This window comes from Melozone crissalis, unplaced genomic scaffold (assembly GCF_028551555.1).
Source record: "Melozone crissalis strain CALT ecotype California unplaced genomic scaffold, PUWL_Pcris_2 ptg000019l_1, whole genome shotgun sequence".
Classification (NCBI taxonomy): domain Eukaryota; kingdom Metazoa; phylum Chordata; class Aves; order Passeriformes; family Passerellidae; genus Melozone; species Melozone crissalis.
Window position 1 is genome coordinate 2,248,635 of NW_026535797.1, and position 21,686 is coordinate 2,270,320.

At 42.9% G+C, this 21,686-nt stretch overlaps 2 protein-coding genes across 2 annotated transcripts in view; one reads left to right on the plus strand and one right to left on the minus strand.

Moving 5' to 3' along the window:
• The window catches only part of PTPRE (protein tyrosine phosphatase receptor type E), a 91,117-nt gene extending 90,787 nt beyond the window's left edge, over window positions 1–330 (minus strand). The window contains exon 1 of the mRNA XM_054276816.1: window positions 286–330. The gene's annotated coding sequence lies outside the window, so the exon portion shown is untranslated. The remainder of the gene's footprint in view (window positions 1–285) is intronic.
• A 9,908-nt stretch (window positions 331–10,238) lies between these two features.
• On the plus strand, window positions 10,239–18,074 carry CLRN3 (clarin 3). The gene is made up of 3 exons (XM_054277406.1): window positions 10,239–10,467; window positions 15,602–15,781; window positions 17,800–18,074. The coding sequence occupies exons 1-3, from the start codon at window positions 10,239–10,241 to the stop codon at window positions 18,072–18,074; spliced, it is 684 nt and encodes a 227-aa protein (XP_054133381.1).
• The last annotated feature ends 3,612 nt before the right edge of the window (window positions 18,075–21,686 follow it).

The window sequence follows — 21,686 nt, forward strand, 5'->3', positions numbered from 1 at the left end:
GATGCCCAGGGATGCGCGGGGAGCCGGCCGTGCCCTTGGCGCTGCCGGCACGTCCCGCATCTCCGGGCGCCGCGCGGTCCCAGCCCCGCCGGAGCCGCGGCCGCCGCTCCGCCCGCGCTGCCGGGATGCCGCTGGTGCCCAGGGCCGGCCCCGGGCAGCTCCGAGCTCTCCCCGTCCGTGCCCGGCTCGGAGCCGCCCGGCCGCTGCCGGCACCTGCGGGCGGCGGCATCCCCGCTCCCTCCCTCCTTCCCTCCCTCGCTCCCTCCGCCCTCGCCCCTCGCTCACCTGCGCGGCTGCGGCGGCTCCGCGGGCCGCTGGCGGCGCGGCCGGGCCGGCCGGGCAGGCGCTGTGGGCCGGGGCGGCGGCTCCCGGCAGGAAATTTCCCTTTGGCCGCCGCCTCCTCCCGCTGCCGCCGCCGCTGCCGAGCCCCAGCCCGGCCGAGCCCGCGCTCAGCCCGGGCCGCGCCGCCCGCCGCGCCGCCTGGCGGACACGGAGCGCACTGCAGCGGGAGCGGCCCCGCGGGGACGCGGCCTTGGGGCTCTGTCGGCGACAGCGACGGCGACAGCGACACCGCCACCCCAGCCGTGTCACCGCCACCGCGTCCCTGCCACAGCAGCCCCGCCGCACGCACAGACTGTGCCGCGAGCGCCCGGCTCCCTCCCGAGCTCCTCCCGGAGATGCCGCACCTGCCCGTGTCCCCATCCATGCCGCGATGTCCCCTGCGCTCGGGACGCCCCGCACGCTCTGCCCCTCGCTGCCCAGCCCGCCCGGGATGTGTCGCTGCCCCTGGGGCCGGCGGTGCCCGTGTCCCCTGCCAGGGACAGCGAGCGGGACGGGACACCCGGAATAGCAGCGGCAGGTGGGAAAGTAGGGCAGGCAGGGAGGAGGGGATTTGCGGGAGTCGGGAGCTCAAGGCACATCTTGGCTCCAGTCCCTGCCACACACCTTTCCCAGAACCACGGGAGCCTCCCAGCAGGAGAAATCCCGGCTCCAGGAGGGATCTGAAAAGTCTTACCCAATGATTCTCTGCGTTACTTCCAGACACCCCCATAGCCATGCACATATTTAAGTTTTCCACAAGGTGTCCCAGAGCAAGAAGAGCATCCCGGCCGGAGAAATCCCTGCTCCAGGAGAGATCCTAAAAGTCTTTCCTAAAATTAAGCAAATTCTGGATTACTTTCAAGCCCCAATAGCCATGCACGCTGTGTTTAAGCTTTCCAAATGATGTCCCAGAGCAAGAAGAGCATCCCAGCAGGAGAAATCCCTCCTCCAGGAGAGATCCTAAAAGTCTTTCCCAACCTTAATGTTTTTATATTTTACTTTCAACCTCTCCCATATCAATGCACACTATATTATACTGTATATAAACTATATATACTATTGTATAAACTATATGAAGTTTTCCAGAAGATGTCTCAGACCAAGAAGAGCATCCCAGCAGGAGAAGAAAGATCCAAGCAAACTTAAAAAGTCTTTCCCAGCCTTAATGTTTCTATATTTTACTTTCAACCTCCCCCATATCAATGCACACTGTGTTTAAGTTCTCCACAAGATGTCCCAGAGCAATAAGAGCATCCCAGCAGGAGAAATCCCTCCTCCAGAAAAGATCCAAGCAAACCTAAAATTCTTTCCTCACCTCAATGTTTCTATATTTTACTTTTAATCTCCCCCATATCAATACACATCATATTTAAGTTTTTCACAAGATGTCCCAGAGCAAGAGGAGCATCCCAGCAGGAGAAATCCCTCCTCCAGGAGAGATCCAAGTGATCCTAAAAGTCTTTCCTAACCTTCAGCAAATCCTGGATTACTTTCAAACCCCTCAATGGCCATGAACATAATATTTAACTTTTCCAAAGGACATCCCAGAGCAAGAAGAGCATCCCAGGAGGAGAAATCCCTCCTCCAGGAGAGATCCAAGCAATTTTAATAAATTTTCTCTACCTTAATTATTCTCTGTATTATTTTCCAAACCCCCACACCCACGTAGCCAACATTTAGGTGCTCCAAAGGATGTCAGACAATTGTGAGGTGTAAAGAAAGACCCAGCAGAAGAAAATAAAAATCAGAACATCTGTGAATGTTTGTGTCTTCTGCAGGAAACTTCATCAGGGCCTAATTGCACCCCTTTGGCATCGTGTTGACAAGGAAACAGCAATTTAGTGGGGCTGGAATCCCGTGAGCACACGTGGCAGGGCACAGCACCAGGGAGGAGCTGGATTTTAATGAACATTTTTGCAGATAAATGGCTGCAACTCAGCGATTTTCTCACTGAGAACCACTTGCAAGGAGCTGGATATTAATTTAAATGAGTGCTTATAGCCAGGAGATAAAATAAATAGAATTATTATATGTGTTGGACAAAATGACCACATTTTCTGTTAGTGCAGGAATTAAAGATCCTATTAGGCTGTGTGGTCCCAAAATTAATTAGTCACGAGGCAGATATGGGAAGCCAAGTTGTACAATAAAGGTTTTAATACATTATTTGGCGTGAAGGGATTTGCTGGAGAGAAGAACATCTAAATAATATATAAATAAACTGTGCAATTGTGGAATAAAGCTGTAAAAAGACCATCCAACCTTCCCCAGTCACGTCCATAATTGATGATTTTATTGATAATTTAGCCTCGTTAGTCCCCAGCTCTGCATCCTCCCAGCCCATCCAGGGTGCTCCAAGCCAGGTTTGTGCCATTTGTGTTTTCCAGGACCCATCCAGGAGCTGGAGCCAACAGCCTGAGGCTGATTCTTTGTTGTCTGCAGGAAAACAACCCAGGGTGCTGCTCCCTGATATTGAAGTGAAGGGGAGAAGCGACCATCCGATTGATGCATCGAACTCCGATTTATTGATCAATCAGTCACTTTATACAACAGCGTTCATTAACTTCATGCAGATTGCAAAATCCAAGCTCACGATAGGCTAACAGAGAAAACTCTAACCACTCCTTTTGTTTTACAACACCTACAATTGTTTATTAAACACAGAACCAACGTTCCCACTGTGACATGAGAGTTTCCCAAAACGTCCATATCTGTTCCCAGGGAGCCAGCTTTTCCCAGACAGAGTGCTTTGCTTGTTATGAGGAGACTGTCTGAGAACCTTATTATTTATAAAATCAAGCCTGGGAACTGCTTTAGGAACTGCTTTACTTCTACCTTTTACTTTTCTCTCAATTGTATGTCTTCATGGCCTTTTTCTTTAAGCCATGCTTGAACTAAACTCTCCAACACCCTGACACAGAGCTGCAGCCAGAAATCCACATTTGAACCCACGAGTGGGGATCTGAGGGATGAAATGCCTTGAAACCCAATTTCAGACAAGGTCTGGAGGGAATTTCTGTGCTGAGGAAGGGGAGAGGGTGCCAAACAAGGCTGCTCTGAGATTTGCAGCCGTTTAGTAGCAATTCCATGACCTTGACAGAAGGAAGACAAGAAGCTGCACCAAACAATAAATTTAAGCAAGTGGAAGGCTGAAATAGTGTGCAAAAATAACACAACACCGAGCAGCTGATCCCACATTTATCCCAATTCTGGGGTAATCCAATATCCCACGGGGACTTTCCTTCCTCCAGCTCCCAGCCCAGGTGTCTTTTCCTCTCTTTCCACCACAAATCCAACCCCTCTCAGCAGTGGCAGCTCCTTGGCAGAACTTCCACCTTTGCTTCCAATTTTCCAGAGATGCTGCAGGGCCTCCCACAGCTCCCAGCCCCTGCATCCCTTCCTTGGAAGGAATTTATCCCACCAGAATTGCTGGGAACTTCACCCAGAGCAGTTCCAGGCACTCTGGTACTCTCTGCTTCAAGCTCAGGGAATAAATGAGAGGGAAAATGCAATATTTGAACACCAACATTTTATTTTGGGTATTCCAGCATGCTGACCTTGGTGGCAGGGCAGTAAATTGCTCTCCTTGCTGATGTAGTGGAAGAAAAATAAGGTTTCTTATTATTTGATACAAGGTAAGAAATTTCCCTTTATTCTTCAGAGCTTCAATCAAATCCTGGCTGATTTCCACTATGCTAATAAAGCATTTCAATTATTTAGGAATAAAACTTAAATAATTTTTTAAAATTATATTTATATATTCTTATAAATAGTGACCTCAAAGATATCATCAAAATCTCAAATTCCCCCCAAAAAAATTAGAAAATCAGAGGCAGAGCATTGATCAATTAATTAATTTATAATAAATTTTCCCTACCTTAATGATTCTCTGTGTTATTTTCCAAAGCCCCACACCCATGCAGGCAACATTTAAGCGCTCCAAAGGATGTCAGACAATTGGGAGGTGTAAAGAAAGACCCAGCAGAAGAAGAAATAAAAAATCAGAACATCTGTGAATATCTGTGTCAGAAATCAGAGAATCAGAGGCAGAACAGCAGAAAACTGACACAAACCCAGGGTTTCTGTGGCTGCAAACACATCTCAGCCTGAAAAGCTCTTCAAAATAGGGATAATTGGGCAAAATCAAGAAAATAAATGATAGAAAAGAGACAATATTTGGCCACCAACATTTTATTTGGGTGTTCCAGCCTGATGCCCTTGGTAGAGCAGGGTGGATCAGTCTTTTTGCTGATGTACTGGAAGGAAAATTGAAAATTCCTGAAAAGATCAGGAAATCAGAGGCAGGACAGCAAAAACCTGACACAGACCCAGGATTCCTGATGCTGCAAAAACATCTCAGCCTGAAAACACAAGGAAAACTCTTCAAAGTGGGAATAATTGGGTAAAAGCATGAGGCTGTGTGATATTGCAGCAGTAGTTCATTTAAAGACTTCAAAGGGCTGTTTGTCAAAGGTTTTTCCATTTGGAATCCAGAATTAGGAGTCTGTAGGAAGAGATTGAAGTGTTCAAGCCTGCATCTCTTTAGAATTGTTACAGAAATTCCAATAAGGGAAAGCCTGCCCTGCCTGCTCTTCTCTCCACCTCCTCCTCAAGGGGTTGTTCTAAACACTCCACACCTTAAAGCAGCTTCAAAGCCACGTTTTATTTAAATTAAAATATTGCAAAGGCTGCAATTGCCATTTCTTCAAACGCCAGGAGTGGGTTTTGCCCCTCACCCTTCAATAAACTGCACTTGGCCACTCAATTTCACTGTTCAGGAATAAATTAAAAGATATTAACAGGAAAAACCATCATTTTAAAGCTGTGGCATCTTTCAGGGTATGGAGAAAAGACACCCTGAGAGATCCTAAAGGATTTAGTGGAGCTCTGTTTTTTGGGGAAATGCAGACACTGACTTCGGGAGTGAAAAAAAAAAAAAAAAAAAACGGGGAAATATCTCTATAATTTCAAGATTTCATTTTAAAACTCTTTATTTTGCCATAAAGGCCTGCAAACATTGCCACCACAGATTTTCCAGCTTGGCAATGGAGAGAAAGAGGACAGAGAAGGATTCAGATGCTCGGGGAGCTGCTGCTCTCCTTGCCCTGCCAGGATGGGAGGAGTTGGGGAGCATTTCCATGGAAGGATTCATTTCCCATCCAATCTTACTGCTGGATCATTTCTTACCCAATATCTTTGGGAAAAGGCAATTTCAGGGCTGTCCCTGCCATGTGAGCAAGGGCTGCTCCCATTTCCCAAAATCCCAGCTAACCTGGAGGTTTGGAGCCATTCCCTCTTTTCCTGGCACGTCAGGCCTTTCTCCAAAAATCCAGAGTGGGCACAACTCACATCCAGGGCAGCAAGAATCACTTTAAACCAGGATTTTGCACATTTGTGCTGATTCCAGTGTGCTGCCTTTGGGATTTTCCGTTTCTTTTAATTCCCAGTTGGAAATAATGCTATTTTTTTTCACCTATTTTTTCCCAGTTCTTGCTGGGGTGAGAGGATTGAGCTCTGAGGGGTTGGTGACAACATTCCACCTGTCTGAGGGACAATATTCCAGCTGTGATCCCACCCCAATGTCAGGGCTCAGACATCCACAAACATCTCAGGATGGAGCTCTCAGCTGAGAAATTCTGGGCATTTTATGGCAAGAAATCCAAGCAAAATTTCAAATGTGTTTGCTTTGTCTTTCAAAAGTGCTGTGGGGAAAAAAATAGTCAGAAAAGATTATTAATAAAGTAATAAAAAAATAGTTAGTCAGAAAAGGCTATTAATAAAATAACAAATTAATAAAAAAATAGTCAGGAGAGAAGAAATCAGGAGATGGAATTGTGCAAATCCACCCCAGGGGCAGGGATCCATAAAAGTGCTGCTCACACCCCTCTCTTCCAAGAAGTTCCAAAGTTTTCCAAGGAGTTGTTGCAATCATTTTGCAGATCAGTGCAGCTTCGCATTTCTCAACCCAGCTCCAATAAAATCCCGATGCTTTGTCCCATTTCCCTGTGCCAGACCAAAGGCACAAACAAATCCCCGTTTCCATCTAATGCTGGCTGCAAAGTGCCAGAGGAAAACACCTGGATTTTATTATTTATATTCTATAATTTGCTTTAATTGCAATTTATCCGTCCCAGAAGAGGGAGAGACAACACTGGCAACACATGGCTGGATCCTGAGCGGAGCCCATGGGCTGATCTGCACATCCTGGAAGTTTCTGGAACCTTTTTGGAGCCAAAAGCAGCTGAGGGCTGAAGCAGCTGAGCTCCTGTGCAGTCAGAGATGGGAAATGGGAATGCAGGAGGATCTCAGGGTTTGTGGGACACACCAGGAAGGTCAGCCCATGGAAAATCCCAAATAACAGCGGCACCTCCTGCCAAGTCACCCTGCAGCAGCCAGTTTGTAATGAAATATCTCAACAGAACGCTTTAAATGGTTTTAAATGAAATCTGGTTTTAAGTGAAAGATTTCAGTAGAACATTTTTAGATGGTTTTAAATGAAATATTTCAACAGAACATTGTTAAACCACCAGCAGTGCAGCACTGCAGCTGCAGCACACTGAGGATCAGTTGCAGTGGCTTCACCTTGAACTTCCCTGGCTGCTGCTGAGCACAGCTCAGAGCTTTGACCTGGGAGCCAAACCTTGGATCTCCCCTGCTGGCACTTTATGGTTCCTTCATCCTTCCCTGCATCCTGATTCCAATAACTTATTTAAAAAATCTATTGGTAATTACACACAATTTGTTTAAAAAACCCCAAGAAATAAAGCTTTTCAACCTTTCCTTTCCTTTCCTTTCCTTTCCTTTCCTTTCCTTTCCTTTCCTTTCCTTTCCTTTCCTTTCCTTTCCTTTCCTTTCCTTTCCTTTCCTTTCCTTTCCTTTCCTTTCCTTTCCTTTCCTTTCTTCTTCTCCTTTAAATCTATTAAATCACTTAAAAAAATATTCAATTCCCCCTAAATATTAAAATAATATTTTAATAAATCATAATATGTAATATAATAAATATAAATAAACATAAAGGAAATAATAATAAAATAATAAGTAATAAATAATATAATATTTATATAATATATATAAATATATAGTATATATAGTATATATAAAAATATATAGTATATATATACTATATATATACTATATATATACTATATATATACTATATATATACTATATATAAAAATATATAATAGATGAACTAAAAATAATTAATAATTAAAATAATAATAGATGAATTTTAAAAATATATTAAATATTAAATAAATAATTAAATAAAGAAATCTAAATAAATCCTAATATTTAATCCATCTTAATATTTAATCTAATAAACTTCCTTTATATAATCTGCAATTTATCTAAAATAAAAATTAAACTATCCAAAGGATGTTCTTTGGAGAACAATTCTTCCCTTATCTCTGCTCCTTCTGGAACTCTGAGCAAACCACCATAAGATATTTTTTCCCCATGCAAGAATGTGTTTGCAGCATTAAAGAATAGATGTGCATGAGAAGTTTGCATTTAAAAACTTTCCTTTTGTATTTTTGGCTTGAAGCAAACTGATTTAAACAGAGGGGAAATGCTCACATCAGCACGATTTAAAAACGAGGGTGATTTTATGTAGAAAGGATTGCAGATCTCTGCTGCCCCCCTGGTTCATAACAAATATTCTGATTTTTCTCTTTGGTTGCTGTCAGGGCTGAGTCAGGGTCCGTGGGGGCAGAGTTGAGGAGGTGCTGATCAGGAAATATTTTCTCTGACTCAGAGGAAACCAATCTCCTTTCTCCTGCCTCTCTCAAGATGGGGTGTGTCCTGTCAAACTGCAGCTTTAATTCCAGGGTTTATGATGCTTGCACAGGTAGCTGTGAGGAAAAAAAAAGACAAGGAATATCATAGCCTAGGCAGAGAATGAACCTCAAGGTGACAAGCAAGAGAAAAGCAAATTATGGTTTCATTTCCAGAGCAACTCCCTGAGCCACAGGAGAGTTTCAATGATTTGAGCCATAACCATTTGAGCTGAGTCACCAAAAATTCAATATAATTGAGTCAGGTTGCAAGGAAGGAACTCCAGGCTATTCACAGCTCTGAGTCCCTGCTATTCTCTATTTTTAAAGGGCTGCCTGCTCAATTCATCAACACTGAAGGAGCTGAGGAATAATTCGCTGGAAGTTTTTACCAAGAGAAATATCAGCTCTTAAATATTGAATTTTTAAAGCCATATTTTATAGGGACAGGTGGCACTGCTGATGGCAGGAGCGCAGGTTCCAGCTCAGTTTATTAGAAAACATCCTTGGATTATAAAGTCTTGGACTATGTCCTGTGGAGAATAGAACTGTTGGATTAATGAACCTGGAGAGGTGGATCAGCCAAACAGAGCTCCCCATATTTCTGTGGTTAAAGTTTAACTGGGTACTGAACAAAAAGTGAGGCAGGTTTCTTATTATTTTATACAGGGTAAGAAATTTCCCTTTATTCCTCAGAGCTTCAATCAAATCCTGACTGATTTCCACTATGTTAATGAAACATTTTGATTATTTAGGAATAAAACTTAATTTTAAAAAATTATATTTATATATTCCTATAAACAATGACCTCAGAGATATCATCAAAGGCTCATGTAGTTTGAAAAATAAAATAAAAATCACAAGACCATAGAAATAAAATCCATGGATCTCAAATCTAATTACTGCTTAAAAGTTTGGGATCAAAAATCATAAAACCAGAAAAATCTCAGTTCAATAACATTGCATTGCAGAATTAATATTTTCCCAGGTATTTACTCCTCCTGAGAAATTCTTGGCTATTCAAATCCTTAAAAAATTCAGGAATCTCTCTGGCATCACAGGACACAGCAGAGAAGCTTCTGGACAAGAACTCCACAGATTGTGCCCTAAAGGTTAATTCAAAAAGCTCTGGACGATCCAGGAGCAGGGCTTCAGTATAAAGTGGGATAATGACATTATAATTAATAGAAATAAAAGCTAATGGAATCTCTGTTACTCTACACTGACAATAAATTATTAATTTATGTTCCAGGTTTCAGGCCAAGATGATGGGGACTGAGTTTATCTGAAATTCTTGAAATTTGGCTCCAGTCTTTTCATTCAGCAATGAAGGTTCTGTTTGAAATTGTGTTCTCTGGTCACTCTTTAGGTCAGCTGGGATTAAAAAAATTATATATTCCCTTGGTTTCTAGTCCAGAATAGATTTTTTCCAGGATTTCTCCCTGTACTTATCCACTGCTTCCCTGAAATGAAGCCTTGCTCAAAGTATTTGTTTCCTCCCTGACAAAAAGCAAAAGGGAAGGAGCTATTCTCTAAAAATATGTGGAATTTAATTAGGAATTAGAGGTCTTTCTTAGAAAATAATCTACTGACAGTAGATAGAATCTTCTTACCCCACCAAAAGGCAAGACCAACACTATGTTTTCTGAAATGTAAAGAATTTAAGAGGTTTCCCAAAGGCATGGTTGGGTAGCTGCTTGCGCAGTTTGAATGGAGAAGGAACATTTTACAACTTTATCATAACATATTAGAGAGAGATCAGCTAGAGATGGGCAGATTGCAGGCTGGCTGTCAGGATTTGAAGGGGAAGAAGCAGGAGTCCAGGAGGAGCTGGGAAGGTGCCAGAGCCGGGCTCTGGATGAGCCCAGGGCTGCGATCTGGGAAGCGACGCCTCGGCCAGGACCATAAATCACCCATGGACAATTCCAGCGGCCTTTGCCAGGCTGCTTTGGTTGTCACCATGGCAACACCTTTTCCCCAGGGCAAGGTTCAATTATTTTACATTTTTATTGCCGCTTCTGTTTGCTTAAAGTTTACCAGAGCGACTTTGTGCTCGGACAGCGCCGAGGAGGAATCACCCTCATGGTACACGGGACTGAAGGGAACCAAATCCTCTGAACTGGGGGAAAAATCCGGGCAAAGATGCCATCCAGGAAGAAAACCTCGATGTTTGCCTCTGCCTTTTGCACCTGTGTGAGCTGCTTCGTGGTGATCTGCGTGACGCTGGCCACGCCGCAGTGGGTGAGCAGCGAGGTTCGCTTCTCGGGCCCCGGCCCCACCGTCACCATCAGCCTCACCTACGGCCTCTTCAGGGGCACCTGTGAGCAGTTCGTGGATGCAGGACTGCAGGTGTCCAAAGCCACCTTCCAAGGTAAGTGCTGGCACGGCTGGAAGTGGATCAGAGCATCCCAGACTGGTCTGGGTTTGGAGGGAGCTTAAATACCACCCATTCCCACCCCATCCCACACCTTCCACCATCCCAGGTGCTCCAAGCCCCATCCAACCCTGCCTTGGGTACTTCCAGGGATCCAGGGACAGCCACAGCTTCTCTGGGCACCCTGTGCCAGTCCTTAAATCGAATCTAAATCCATATCCCACATTTCAGTTATTTAAACTATTTTAAGATGGATACATCCATCAGCAGCACAAGTAAGATCTTAGCTTGGGTTGGATACAGGGAAGGAATTGGACTGGCCTTGGACACTTCCAGGGATCCAGGAGCAGCCACAGCTGCTCTGGGCACCCTGTGCCAATCCTTACATTTAATTTAAATCCATATCTCATATTTTAAAATTACTTAAACTATTTTAAGATGGATAGGTCTGTCAGCAGCACAAATAAGATCTCAGGTTTGGGTTGGATACAGGGAAGGAATTGGACTGGCCTTGGACACTTCCAGGGATCCAGGAGCAGCCACAACCTTCCTTGGAAACCCATTCCAGGGCATCACCACCCTCACAGGAAGGAATTCCTTCCCAATATCCAAACCCAAGCCCAAGGTCTTCTTACTCATACCACTGATGGACGCATTCCTCTTATCTCACATTTGAAGTGAGAACAAGAATTTAAGTGGAGGATTTAAGTGGTATAAAATAAGACCCCCCAAAAAGCACAGAAATTCAACAATAACAGCTTACCACCTGTGGTCTTGGCCTGCACCTTGGAACAAGGGAAAAAAGCACAAAATGGGGCTTTCTGTCAAATTGACTTTCATTTTTGGAAGTTCAGTGAGGAACAGAAAAGCAACACTCATCACCTAATTAAGGGATTTAAAAACCTAATTCACCTTCCCATTTCATGATGTTAATTTATTGTTTTGACTTTAAACATTTTGCTGCGTGCTACAGAATCAGCACTGTTTTGATAAAGGTTTGAAGACTGCTGCAGGAAAAAGAACAAAACACACAAAACAACACCCAAGGGGAGATAAACCTGAAAGCTGCTGCAAGGATCAAGGGTTTGCACTAATTTTATCTGCCTTGCTGCCTCATCAAGTTCAGAGCAGTAATGCTGGTGACACATGGGAAAGGGAAAAAAGCCACTCAAAAGAAAGCTACAAAAAATATGAGCAGGTCAAGTAATTTAAAATATGAGATATGGATTTCAATTAGATGTAAGGGCTGGCACAGGTGCCCAGAGCAGCTGGGGCTGCCCTGGATCCCTGGCAGTGCCCAAGGCCAGGCTGGACATTGGGACAGTGGGAGGTGTCCCTGCCATGGCAGGGGTACAACTGGGTGGGATTTGAGGTCCCTTTCAACCCAACCCAATCTGGGATTTTAAGATTCTTTAAGAAATAATTTCATTTTTTGGTAGGCTGTTGTCAGATGACCCAGCACAGCAGATCTAAACCTCCAGCCTAATAAACTAGGCTCTTCCCAACCTAATTTATTCCTGAAATTGCAGCAGCAGAAACACCTGAATTCCCACGGTGGCTGAGCTGTGTTGCACAAACCAGTCCCCATGTTGGACTGGATTCCATTTCATTCCTGTTCTCATGAAACCCCAAGCACAGCAGCACTCCCAGCAAGAGGTGGAGCATGGGTTGCTATTGTTACATAACAAGTACAAAATCCCAAATCATTCCATCTTATTTTATTACAGCCACAGCAGAATTACAAAAGTGATTTTTAGAAGGGTAAATAATAATAAAGAAATAAAATAATTAAATGTGGTTGTAGTTGGCTGAAGCCCCAGACCTTGAGCCATGTGGGCAGCTGATTTTGATGTGGCTCTGTGGGAAAGGTGGAATCCTGCCCTGGGGAGCCGATGGCAGAGGAGGTGCCAGGCTGGCTGCAGTCCAGGCTCTGTGCCCTGCCTTTGTCTGAGGCAGCTCCCACAGCCCAGTGCCAGGGCCTGGGTGTTGCCACCAGATCGATTTTAATTAGAATTAATGAAATGAACCCACAACACTCTGGTATCAGTGAAGGGTTTCAGTTTCTGCATGGTCTGCATTGGTGGTGTTGGGTTTTCCCTCACAAGATTTGAGTTTTTGTGCTTATCATTTATCAAATGCTGAGAGAACATTTACAAAAAGTGATGTCAACTCTCCCCAGCAGTTATTTAGGGATGAACAAAATCAGTGAGCTGCTGGATTTGTGAGTTTCCTTCCCCAGCTGCTGAAGGAAAGTGATTCTTTATCAATAATCTAAATTTGGGGTTTCCCACATCCCCCACTGGTTCTGTCAGGCAGGTATCCGGAATGAGAAGAACTGACTTGAAATTAATTCTTAGGCTCTGGAATAAGCATGATTGTCATGTTTTATATTATTTGCTAAAGAAATCCTTCCCTGTGAGGGTGGGCAGCCCTGGCACAGGTGCCCAGAGCAGCTGTGGCTGCCCTTGGATCCCTGGCAGTGCCCAAGGCCAGGCTGGACACTGGGGCTGGAGCACCTGGGACAGTGGGAGGTGGCCCTGCCCATGGCAGGGGTGGCACTGGGTGTTCTTTAAAGTCCCTTCCCACCCAAACCAATCTGTTCATTCATTCTATTCCATTTATAATTGAAATAGGAAAAATACTTCTTAGGATTCCATATGTTCTCTCTTAATATTCAAATTCATTTATATTCCTGTCCTCCTAAGGCAGGAGATGCATTTCCTTTGCTGATATCTTTACATAAATGGGTTTCCAGTGCTATGGGGGAACAAAGTGCTGAGCTTTCTCCATTCCAACATTTCAGACATCAACAAGAGGAGCTCTAAACATCCCTTAAAATCACAGCATGATTGAAAAGCAGCTGTGCCCTGCCTGAGGGCTCTGCTGTGCACCCCACGTGCGTTTCTCAAATGGCATTGGCATGTTTGGGTGTGGGAAAAGAAGGACAAACCCTGAAGGGTAAATCCAAGTCAAGAACTTGGGGGATTATTTTCAGGAATAGCCTAGGTTGACTTGTATCAGTGGTTGGTCAAAAGCAGATCATCAACACCCTTTACAAAAAAAAAAAAGACAAAAAAACCCCAAAAAAACAAAACCAAAACACAAACAAACAAAACCCTTATTTCTCTAGAAACCACAATATTCAAAGAAATTTTCAAGCATAAAGATGAAAGACAAAGGAATGCCATTTCTGGCAGTGCCCTGTGCATGGAGTGCCCAGCCAGGGTGGCTCTTTCCCAGCCTTAACAGAGCAATAAATCACTGCCTGCAGCCATTCAGGCTCTGGGGATGGCAGAATGCAAAAGTTATTTAATAACCAGACTCCCCAGAGCCCTCCTGAGCTGTCTCAGTGATTTGTCTTACAGAGGAACCAGCTGGGAGTAAAACGTCACTCAGAGGAGGTTTGGGCACGGCTTTGGCTGCTCCAAGTCAAACAGGGAGAGGTTGAGCCAGGCTCAGGCAGAGCCACGCCCAAGGAATGCCAGGATTTATCCAACTGCTGGCAGCCAGCAAGGCCAGCAACACCCAAGGAAGGCTTTTCCAAATTTACCTCAGCACACAGGAATCATTTCACTTTGTAACTTAAATATACTCTAAAATAAATGACAAAACCTAAATATCCTCTAAAATACACGAGAAAAGCTTGGAAGTGGCTGGGATTCATTGGTGTTCTCATCAGTTTCCAGGGATCTCCTGCAAAGTGGGGAAGCTCTGTTGAACTCTCTCCTCAGGAGTTTGTGTTTGCTTGGGCTTTTCTCAGTGATTAATCCCTGATGTGTCATGGGTGATGGCAGAGCTGTAAAAGCTGCTGGGAAGGCTGACTAAGCTCAGTGAAAGTCTGGAAAAATCCTACCCAAACATGTAAGAATAAAGGATGAAAACTAGGAGAAGATACAGGAAATTAAGGAGAAATCTGAGCAAACCCTGTTTTCATTCCAGAATTGTTGTTTCACACAGATCCAGAGGTTATCCAGCTGCAGGTTACCACTCAAAATATTTGAGTTTGATCCCACTCAAACAGATCAGCTGCAGGAGATTCCTTCTGTTTGCACAGACTGCTTTATTTAGGGATTTCAAAAAGAACCAGCTGCCATGAAAAGAGCATTTTCTTTCAAGCATTTTCTTTCAAGTGCTGTTGCAAACACAGCTACAACAGCTGGAGGCTGCCAAAATGCCACCCCCTACACTGCAGCTCAGTGTCAGACACAAACAAGATCAATTAGGGGTGCAGGAGGTGTAGCCAGGCAGTTCTGGGGAAGTTCTGAGAGATAAAATTAAGTGAGGCTGCCAGAGGGAAATTACACAAGCCTGGCTGGTTTGGCTCCAGACTTATTTCTTCTTCAAGAAATAGATCACAGGTGATGGCCAGGCTGCTTCAGCCCGAGTGCAGGGTACAACATGCTCACTTCCATTCCACTGAGTGATATCCCCTGCTTCCCTTTCTTCCAGGAAAATTGCTTAAATTTTCAGCTGATTTCCATAACACAGCCTTACCTGCCAGTGCCTCCAGCAGAAATTAAATTGTACTGCAGTATTAGATAAAATGTGAGAGGAATCTCCTTTTCATTCCTTGCCAACAGCTCTTTTTATTATGTTTATTCCTCTTTATGGGGTTTTTACTATTTTTTTTTCTGCTGTGACTCCTCCCAGTTATGCACTGCCTGAATATTTTGCAATAAAGGCTCTGTTCAAGAACTGCACAGAAAGGGAATTTTCCTACTGAAGTCTGTCTCTCACAACATCTATTTTTTGAACAGAGCTCCAAAACATTGTCACTGGTATTTTTTACAATATAAAGCATATTATATCTGCCTTTTCAATCTTTAAATTTTGAGACGGGAAATAATTCACCTCAAAAAACAACACTTTGAGGGTACTGGATTTGGATTGAGTCTCTTGTTACCAGCAATTTATTGAGGAACTGGAGGGATTTCAGCAAAAATTGGCATCATTTGGTGCCCTTGAGTTTCAGGCTTAGAGGAATTGGTTTTTCTGACCAAGACATGAAGACAGTTAGCTACACCTTATATGGAGTTTAGTTATACCCTAAGCACTACAGGATCTGAAGAACAGAAAAGCTAAAACCCCAAGGCATCACCCTCGCCTCTGTTCCTGCCCCTCTGTGTTGCAGTCTCAGAGGCCCTGAGCAGCAGCAGCAGCAGGAGCCTGGTCGTGGCCACCATCGTGATGCTGGTGCTGGCCCTGCTCAGCTCCCTGCTCAGCGCTGGCTTCACCTGCACCAACGCTGTCAGCAACCCCTACCAGACATTCCTGGGACCCATCGGAGTCTACACCTGGAATTCCCTCTGTGGTGAGTGCCATTCTAGTCCTCACATACATTATATATTTTTTTTTCCATATATATATAAAATATATTATATTATATTATATTATATTATATTATATTATATTATATTATATTATATCATATCACATTATATTATATTATATTATATTATATTATATTATATTATATTATATTATTCCTTTTAAAATATATATAAATGGAATAATATAATAAATATACAATATAATATATATTATACATTTTTATCTATTTCATAATTATATATTATATACAATCATAATTACACTTATATTGTAGCATTATATATGATAATATAATATATAATATATGATGTATTATATACTATATATGAAATAAATAATATGTAATATATAAAACATATTATATATATAATATATACTTCTATATATTATATAGGTAACATATATAATATATAATATACATTTTCTATATAATATATATATTCTATAAACAATAAATATTATATATTTTATATGCCTACATATATGTGTGTGTGTGTGTGTGTGTGTGTGTGCGCGCGTGTGTATGCGTGTGTTTTTATCTTAATTATTGCAAGTACAGTTGGAGGTGTGAAAATCACCCATTTTTTAACACAGATGTTGAAACAGCTGTGAAACAGTCAGAAAAGTGAAGAAAGCTTAATTAGACGATTATTCACATCTGAGACAAGCAGATCACTGTCTCATCTCATGGGAAGGCTTTTCCTGACCCAGCCCCTGAACCTGCAGGTTCTGTCTGAAACGAAAGGACCACAAGCTGGCCAAAATGAAATTTTGGGGAGAAAACAAATTCTGGTGTTGGCTGAGGGCTCTGGTTACTTTTAAGAGCCCTGCAAGTGCTGTGACCTGGAAGGTTGTTTTGCTGTGGGTGCATTTTTATGGGAAATCACACATCATTTAATGTGGGAGGTCATCTTGGAGTGCCTAATTCTCCTAGCAGTGCTCTCCTGAATAAAAAATGAAGCTGTTTCAGCATGAGCTGGGCTAGGATGAGGTGCCTGGAGAGGAGGAATGGAGCTGTTCCTCCAAAGTTCAGAGATTACAGTTCTGTTGGCACGAGGAAAGCAGAGATGCAGCACCAATATTTAGATAAATGTCAAAGCAGCTGAACTTTTACATTTGGGAGGCTGCAAGAAATAAACCCAGATCTAATAAGACATCACATTTTGGCTTCTCCCAGGCTCATCCAATAATTCAAGTTGGAAAGAACAGGAGGTCTCCAAGTCTAAGCTCTTGGGCCAACCCTGAGCACAGACCAGGATGCTCAGGGTTTTATCCAGCTGTGATATTTATCCAGCTTTGACATTTATCCAGCTGTGATATCTATCCAGCTGTTTTATTTTATCCAACTGTGAGACTGCCCATCCATGAATTTGGGCTCATATCAAACAGACATTTACAAATCACCAAGGGGGTGAATGCACAATACTCATCAGCACTAAATTAAATGAAAAAAACTTGAATTAAATGGCCTTTTCTAAGAATAATCAGTGAGAATCTAATAATTTTAGATTACATCACAGCCTATATCAAAACACCTCTCAGATACTACTGGGTGAGGCAAAAATTCTTTAAATGCCCCTATGGAGTTGTTAATATTAGATAAATTGATTTAAATCCCTGGACTAGGGCAAGGATTAAAGCAGATTATATATGATATGCTATGATATGATATGATATGCTATGCTATGCTATGATATGATATGATATGACATGATATGATATTATTATTAGATATATGATTAATGTAATATAATATAGTATAATATAGTATAATATAATGTAATATAATATAGTATAATATAATATAATATAATGTAATATAATATATTGTAATATAATATATTGTAATATAATATAATGTGATATAATGTGATATAATATAATATAATATAATATAATATAATATAATATTATATTATATTATATTATATTATATAAATGTCACTACACAAATAGCACTCCAGTTCCTCCTCTAAAATTTGCATTTCTCTTTTCCAGGAGTCCTCACCCTCATAGCCATGATCCTTTTCCCTGTGAACGTGGAAGGGAACAGCCTGTCTGAAGAGCTGGCCCACAGCTGCTCCAGCTCCCTGCAGGAACACCTTGGATCCAAACACAACTATGGATATTCCTACTGGATCATGCTGCTCATCCTTTTCCTGAACATTGCTTCTGTCATCATCATCTATTTCTACGACCACGCCAGATATTCCAAGAAGAAGGAGCAGGAAAGACCCATAGAGAATGCACCAAAGGATGTTATTCTGTTTTAAGGACACTCTGGAAAAGGGGGTGTGAAGGACTTTAATGTGGACAGCAAATTTCCATTTGCTCTGAATTGTGTGCACACTTCAATTCCCAGATTGTTCTGAGGACACAAAAGCCTGGTTTGGTTTTGTGCCTTTGAGCAGGAAGATCAAAGCCGTTGTTTTGTAAAGCCTGCAGACACCAGGATCCCTTGGGATGGGGAGAAATCACTGAGGTGCTGCTGCTCCCTCTTCTCCTTGCTCTGCCCAGGGATCTCCTGCAGGTCTGGAGCCTCCTGGGCCTTGTGGCCAAAACCCACAGAGCACAGAGGTGGAGTCCCCATCCCTGGGGGATTTAAAGCCCTGCGGAGGTGGCACTTGGGGACACTGGTGGCCTTGGCAGTGCTGGGGAATGGCTGGACTCCTCATGGACTTTTCCATGGACTTTTCCATGGATTTTCCAGCCTAAATTACTCAACAGTTCCATGAGAGCAGAGAAGCCCAGTATCTGCAGGTTATTAACACACAGAAACACCAGGGAAATCCTGCTTGAGCCCTGCCCAGAGCCAAGGGCAAGGCCACACCTCGGGCAGGTGAGCCCAGCCCCTCTCCACATGTCCCCAGGTGATGATTCCAGGGGTGATTCCTGGCCAGGGCCATCTCCTTGCCCACTTTGAGGAGTGTTTCATGTGCTCACAAAGACACAGGGATGCAGGACTGCCCAGGAGTGGGGCAATCACAGCTCCATTCCCTTCTCACTCCTCCCAGGGAATGGGCACTGGGACCTTGGGACAGATCCAAAGTGCAAAATCCAGCTCAGAGCACGTGTCCAGCACTTCTGCCCCTTTGTCCCTCACCTCTGCAGCCAGGAGAGACTTTTTTATTCCTTTAAAAAGAAAAAAAAGCCTTTTTTTCCTTTCCAGTGTGGTTTTCAGTCACGCTCCACACCTATCCTGTGATACAAGAGGTGCTCGTGGAGATAAAGCAGCACTTTGAAGAGGGGATGAGGAGATACAAGAGGTGAATCCTCACTATTTATGTCACAAAAATAAAGTTTGGAGATGAAAGCAGCCAGCACTTTGTACAGCTGAGCTCTTTCAAAGGAACCAAAGCAGAGGGATTTCCCATTTTCCCTCTCAGGGCAGAGTGGGGAATAAAATAAAAATAAAAGAGGATTTCTAAGACTTGAGGGGTGGCACAGGTCAATAAAATCAGGGCTGATCTTTGCCTGGAGATGCTGGGGAGGGCTGGAAACGTTATGGTGGAGCCAAACATTTGCCAGTTTTGCTTTGGCTGCAAAAATTGTCACAGTTTCAGAGTTCATCTGTCAGTGTTGGGCCCAGCCAGCATCTGTCACACGCCACAGCTCTGCTCAGGGGGGCTTGGGGGAGAGATGGAGTCAGAATCAGTTTTAGTATAAAAATTATACTAAATTGTATTGTCTGATGGATGGAAAATTATTCTGACTCCTCCTCTCCTCCAGGAGGAGCCGGAATTCCAGCTCTGGAGAGCTCAGAGCGGTCTGATGAAGGGATGGAGTCAGGATAATCCAGGAGGAGCAGGAATTCCAACTCTGGGGAGCAGGAGCTTCCCCTTGCTGGGAGTTTGTGCTTCATCCAAACACTGGTTTGGTGTGGTATTTTCTGGGGTCTCCATGGTAGGAAGAAAATGATGAATCTGACTCCATGTTCTTAGAAGGCTGATTTATTATTTTATGTAGTTATATTAAAGAACGCTATATTAAACTATACTAAAGAATACAGAAAGGATCCTTACAGAAGGTTTAACAAGACACTAATTAAAAACTCATGACCTCTTCCAGAGCCTCGACTCAGCCTGACCATGATTGGTCATTAAGTTAAAACAATTCACATGAAACCAATCAAACAATCACCTGTTGGATAAACAATCTCCAAACCCCATTCCAAAGCAGCCAAACACAGGAGAAGCAAATCAGATAATTATTGTTTTCATTTTTCTCTGAAGATTCTCAGCTTCCCAGAAAATCCTGGCAAAGGGATTTTTCCAGAAAATGTGACAGTGACAGTTTGGGAAATGACAGAAATCCTGCTTTGGGTGCCTGCTGGGAGCACGTGGCTCTGTTAAAATCCCACTGGAGGTCTCTTGTTTGCCTGCAGACACAGAAAGTGGCTGTGTAACAAATCTCACCTGCTCTGATGTGAGTGCCAGATCAAAGCCACCACAACACGACAAAAACCCGAATTAAACAGGAGTTCGGGTTGCAGCTGACTAACAACGCTACCTCGGGATTCTTCCTCTGCATGTTTTATTTCAGTGTGAGGGCAGAAATTTCCTTCTCAGCACAAAGAGCTGCTTGGGGATGGAGCAGGGGCTGAGGAGCACCCACACATCCCTGCCCCAACCCCATTGATTTGGGGCAATAAACTGCAGGGTACAATGTTTACAGGCAGAATTTTAAATACAGAAAGTTTGCATTTTCAATTTGCTCCAAAAGCAGGCACCCAAGACAAGCTCAAATTCAGAAGTTCTCTGTGAGCTGCTGGTAATTTCTCCTGAATTAGGGACCAACCAACATCAGCAGGAGGGAACTCACAGAGCTGGCACTGAATTTTTATCCTAAAATTCCCTCAAATGCTTCCCTAAAACTCTCTGCCAGTGCTGGGAAGTGGCAGCAGAGCACTGTGTGCAGGGGGGAGTTAGAAATTATAGAATATATATATATATATATGTATATATAACTTATATAATTTCTGATATTTCTGATATAATTATATATATATCATAACATAAATATAGTTTTATAATATATATTATAAAATAAATATAAATTTAATTATAAAATACATATAATTCCTATAATTTCTAATATAATGATATATTAAATAAAATAAATATAATATAATTAATATAATATAATTAATATAATATGATATAATATAATATAATATTATATAATATAATATAATATAATTTATATATATATATATATATATATATATATATATATATATACCCACACATACATATATATAATGTTTTTTATATATATATATATATAATAAATTATAGCTGCCCAGAGCAACTGTGGCTGCCCCTGGATCCCTGGTGTTTACACACAAATTCATACCATATAAACCTTCTATTAAACTTTCAAAATTCTCTACAAATCCACTTCCCACAGTGCCCCAGGCCAGTTTGGAGCACCCTGGGACAATGGGAGGTGTCCCTGCCCCTGGAATTGGGTGAGTTCAGGGCTCCATCCATCCCCAAACCATTCTGTGATTTATCTGATCCTGCTCCCAGGCTCTCCTGCCTTTCACCCCAGCCCAGCCTGCCCCAGGGCAGCCAGAGGAATTTTCCCTGAGCTCTGTGTAACAGAGATCATGAGCTGAGGCTGTGCTTGATGGAGAGCATTGATTGTCACTCCCCAGCAGGGAGTTCTGCAGTGCAGCAGCTCCTGGGGACAGGGATTGCTTTTATTGACTCAGCCTCTTTGCCTCTGGCTAACAGCAAAGCTGCTCTGCCTCTTTTCCCCTGTAATTGTGAATTAACCAGCTCTGCATGCTGTCCAGGAGCTGTGCCCACGGCAGAAATTTTTGGATTTGCCTGCCTGCAGCTTTGCAATGTTTATTATGAAATGTTTTCAGCTGCTGCTAA

Coding starts and splice junctions, on each gene's coding strand:
- CLRN3 (XM_054277406.1), top strand. CDS start 10,239: ATGCCATCCAGGAAGAAAACCTCGATGTTTGCCTCTGCCTTTTGCACC. Junction 10,468..15,601: donor GTCCAAAGCCACCTTCCAAG/GTAAGTGCTGGC, acceptor TCTGTGTTGCAG/TCTCAGAGGCCCTGAGCAGC. Junction 15,782..17,799: donor CACCTGGAATTCCCTCTGTG/GTGAGTGCCATT, acceptor TCTCTTTTCCAG/GAGTCCTCACCCTCATAGCC.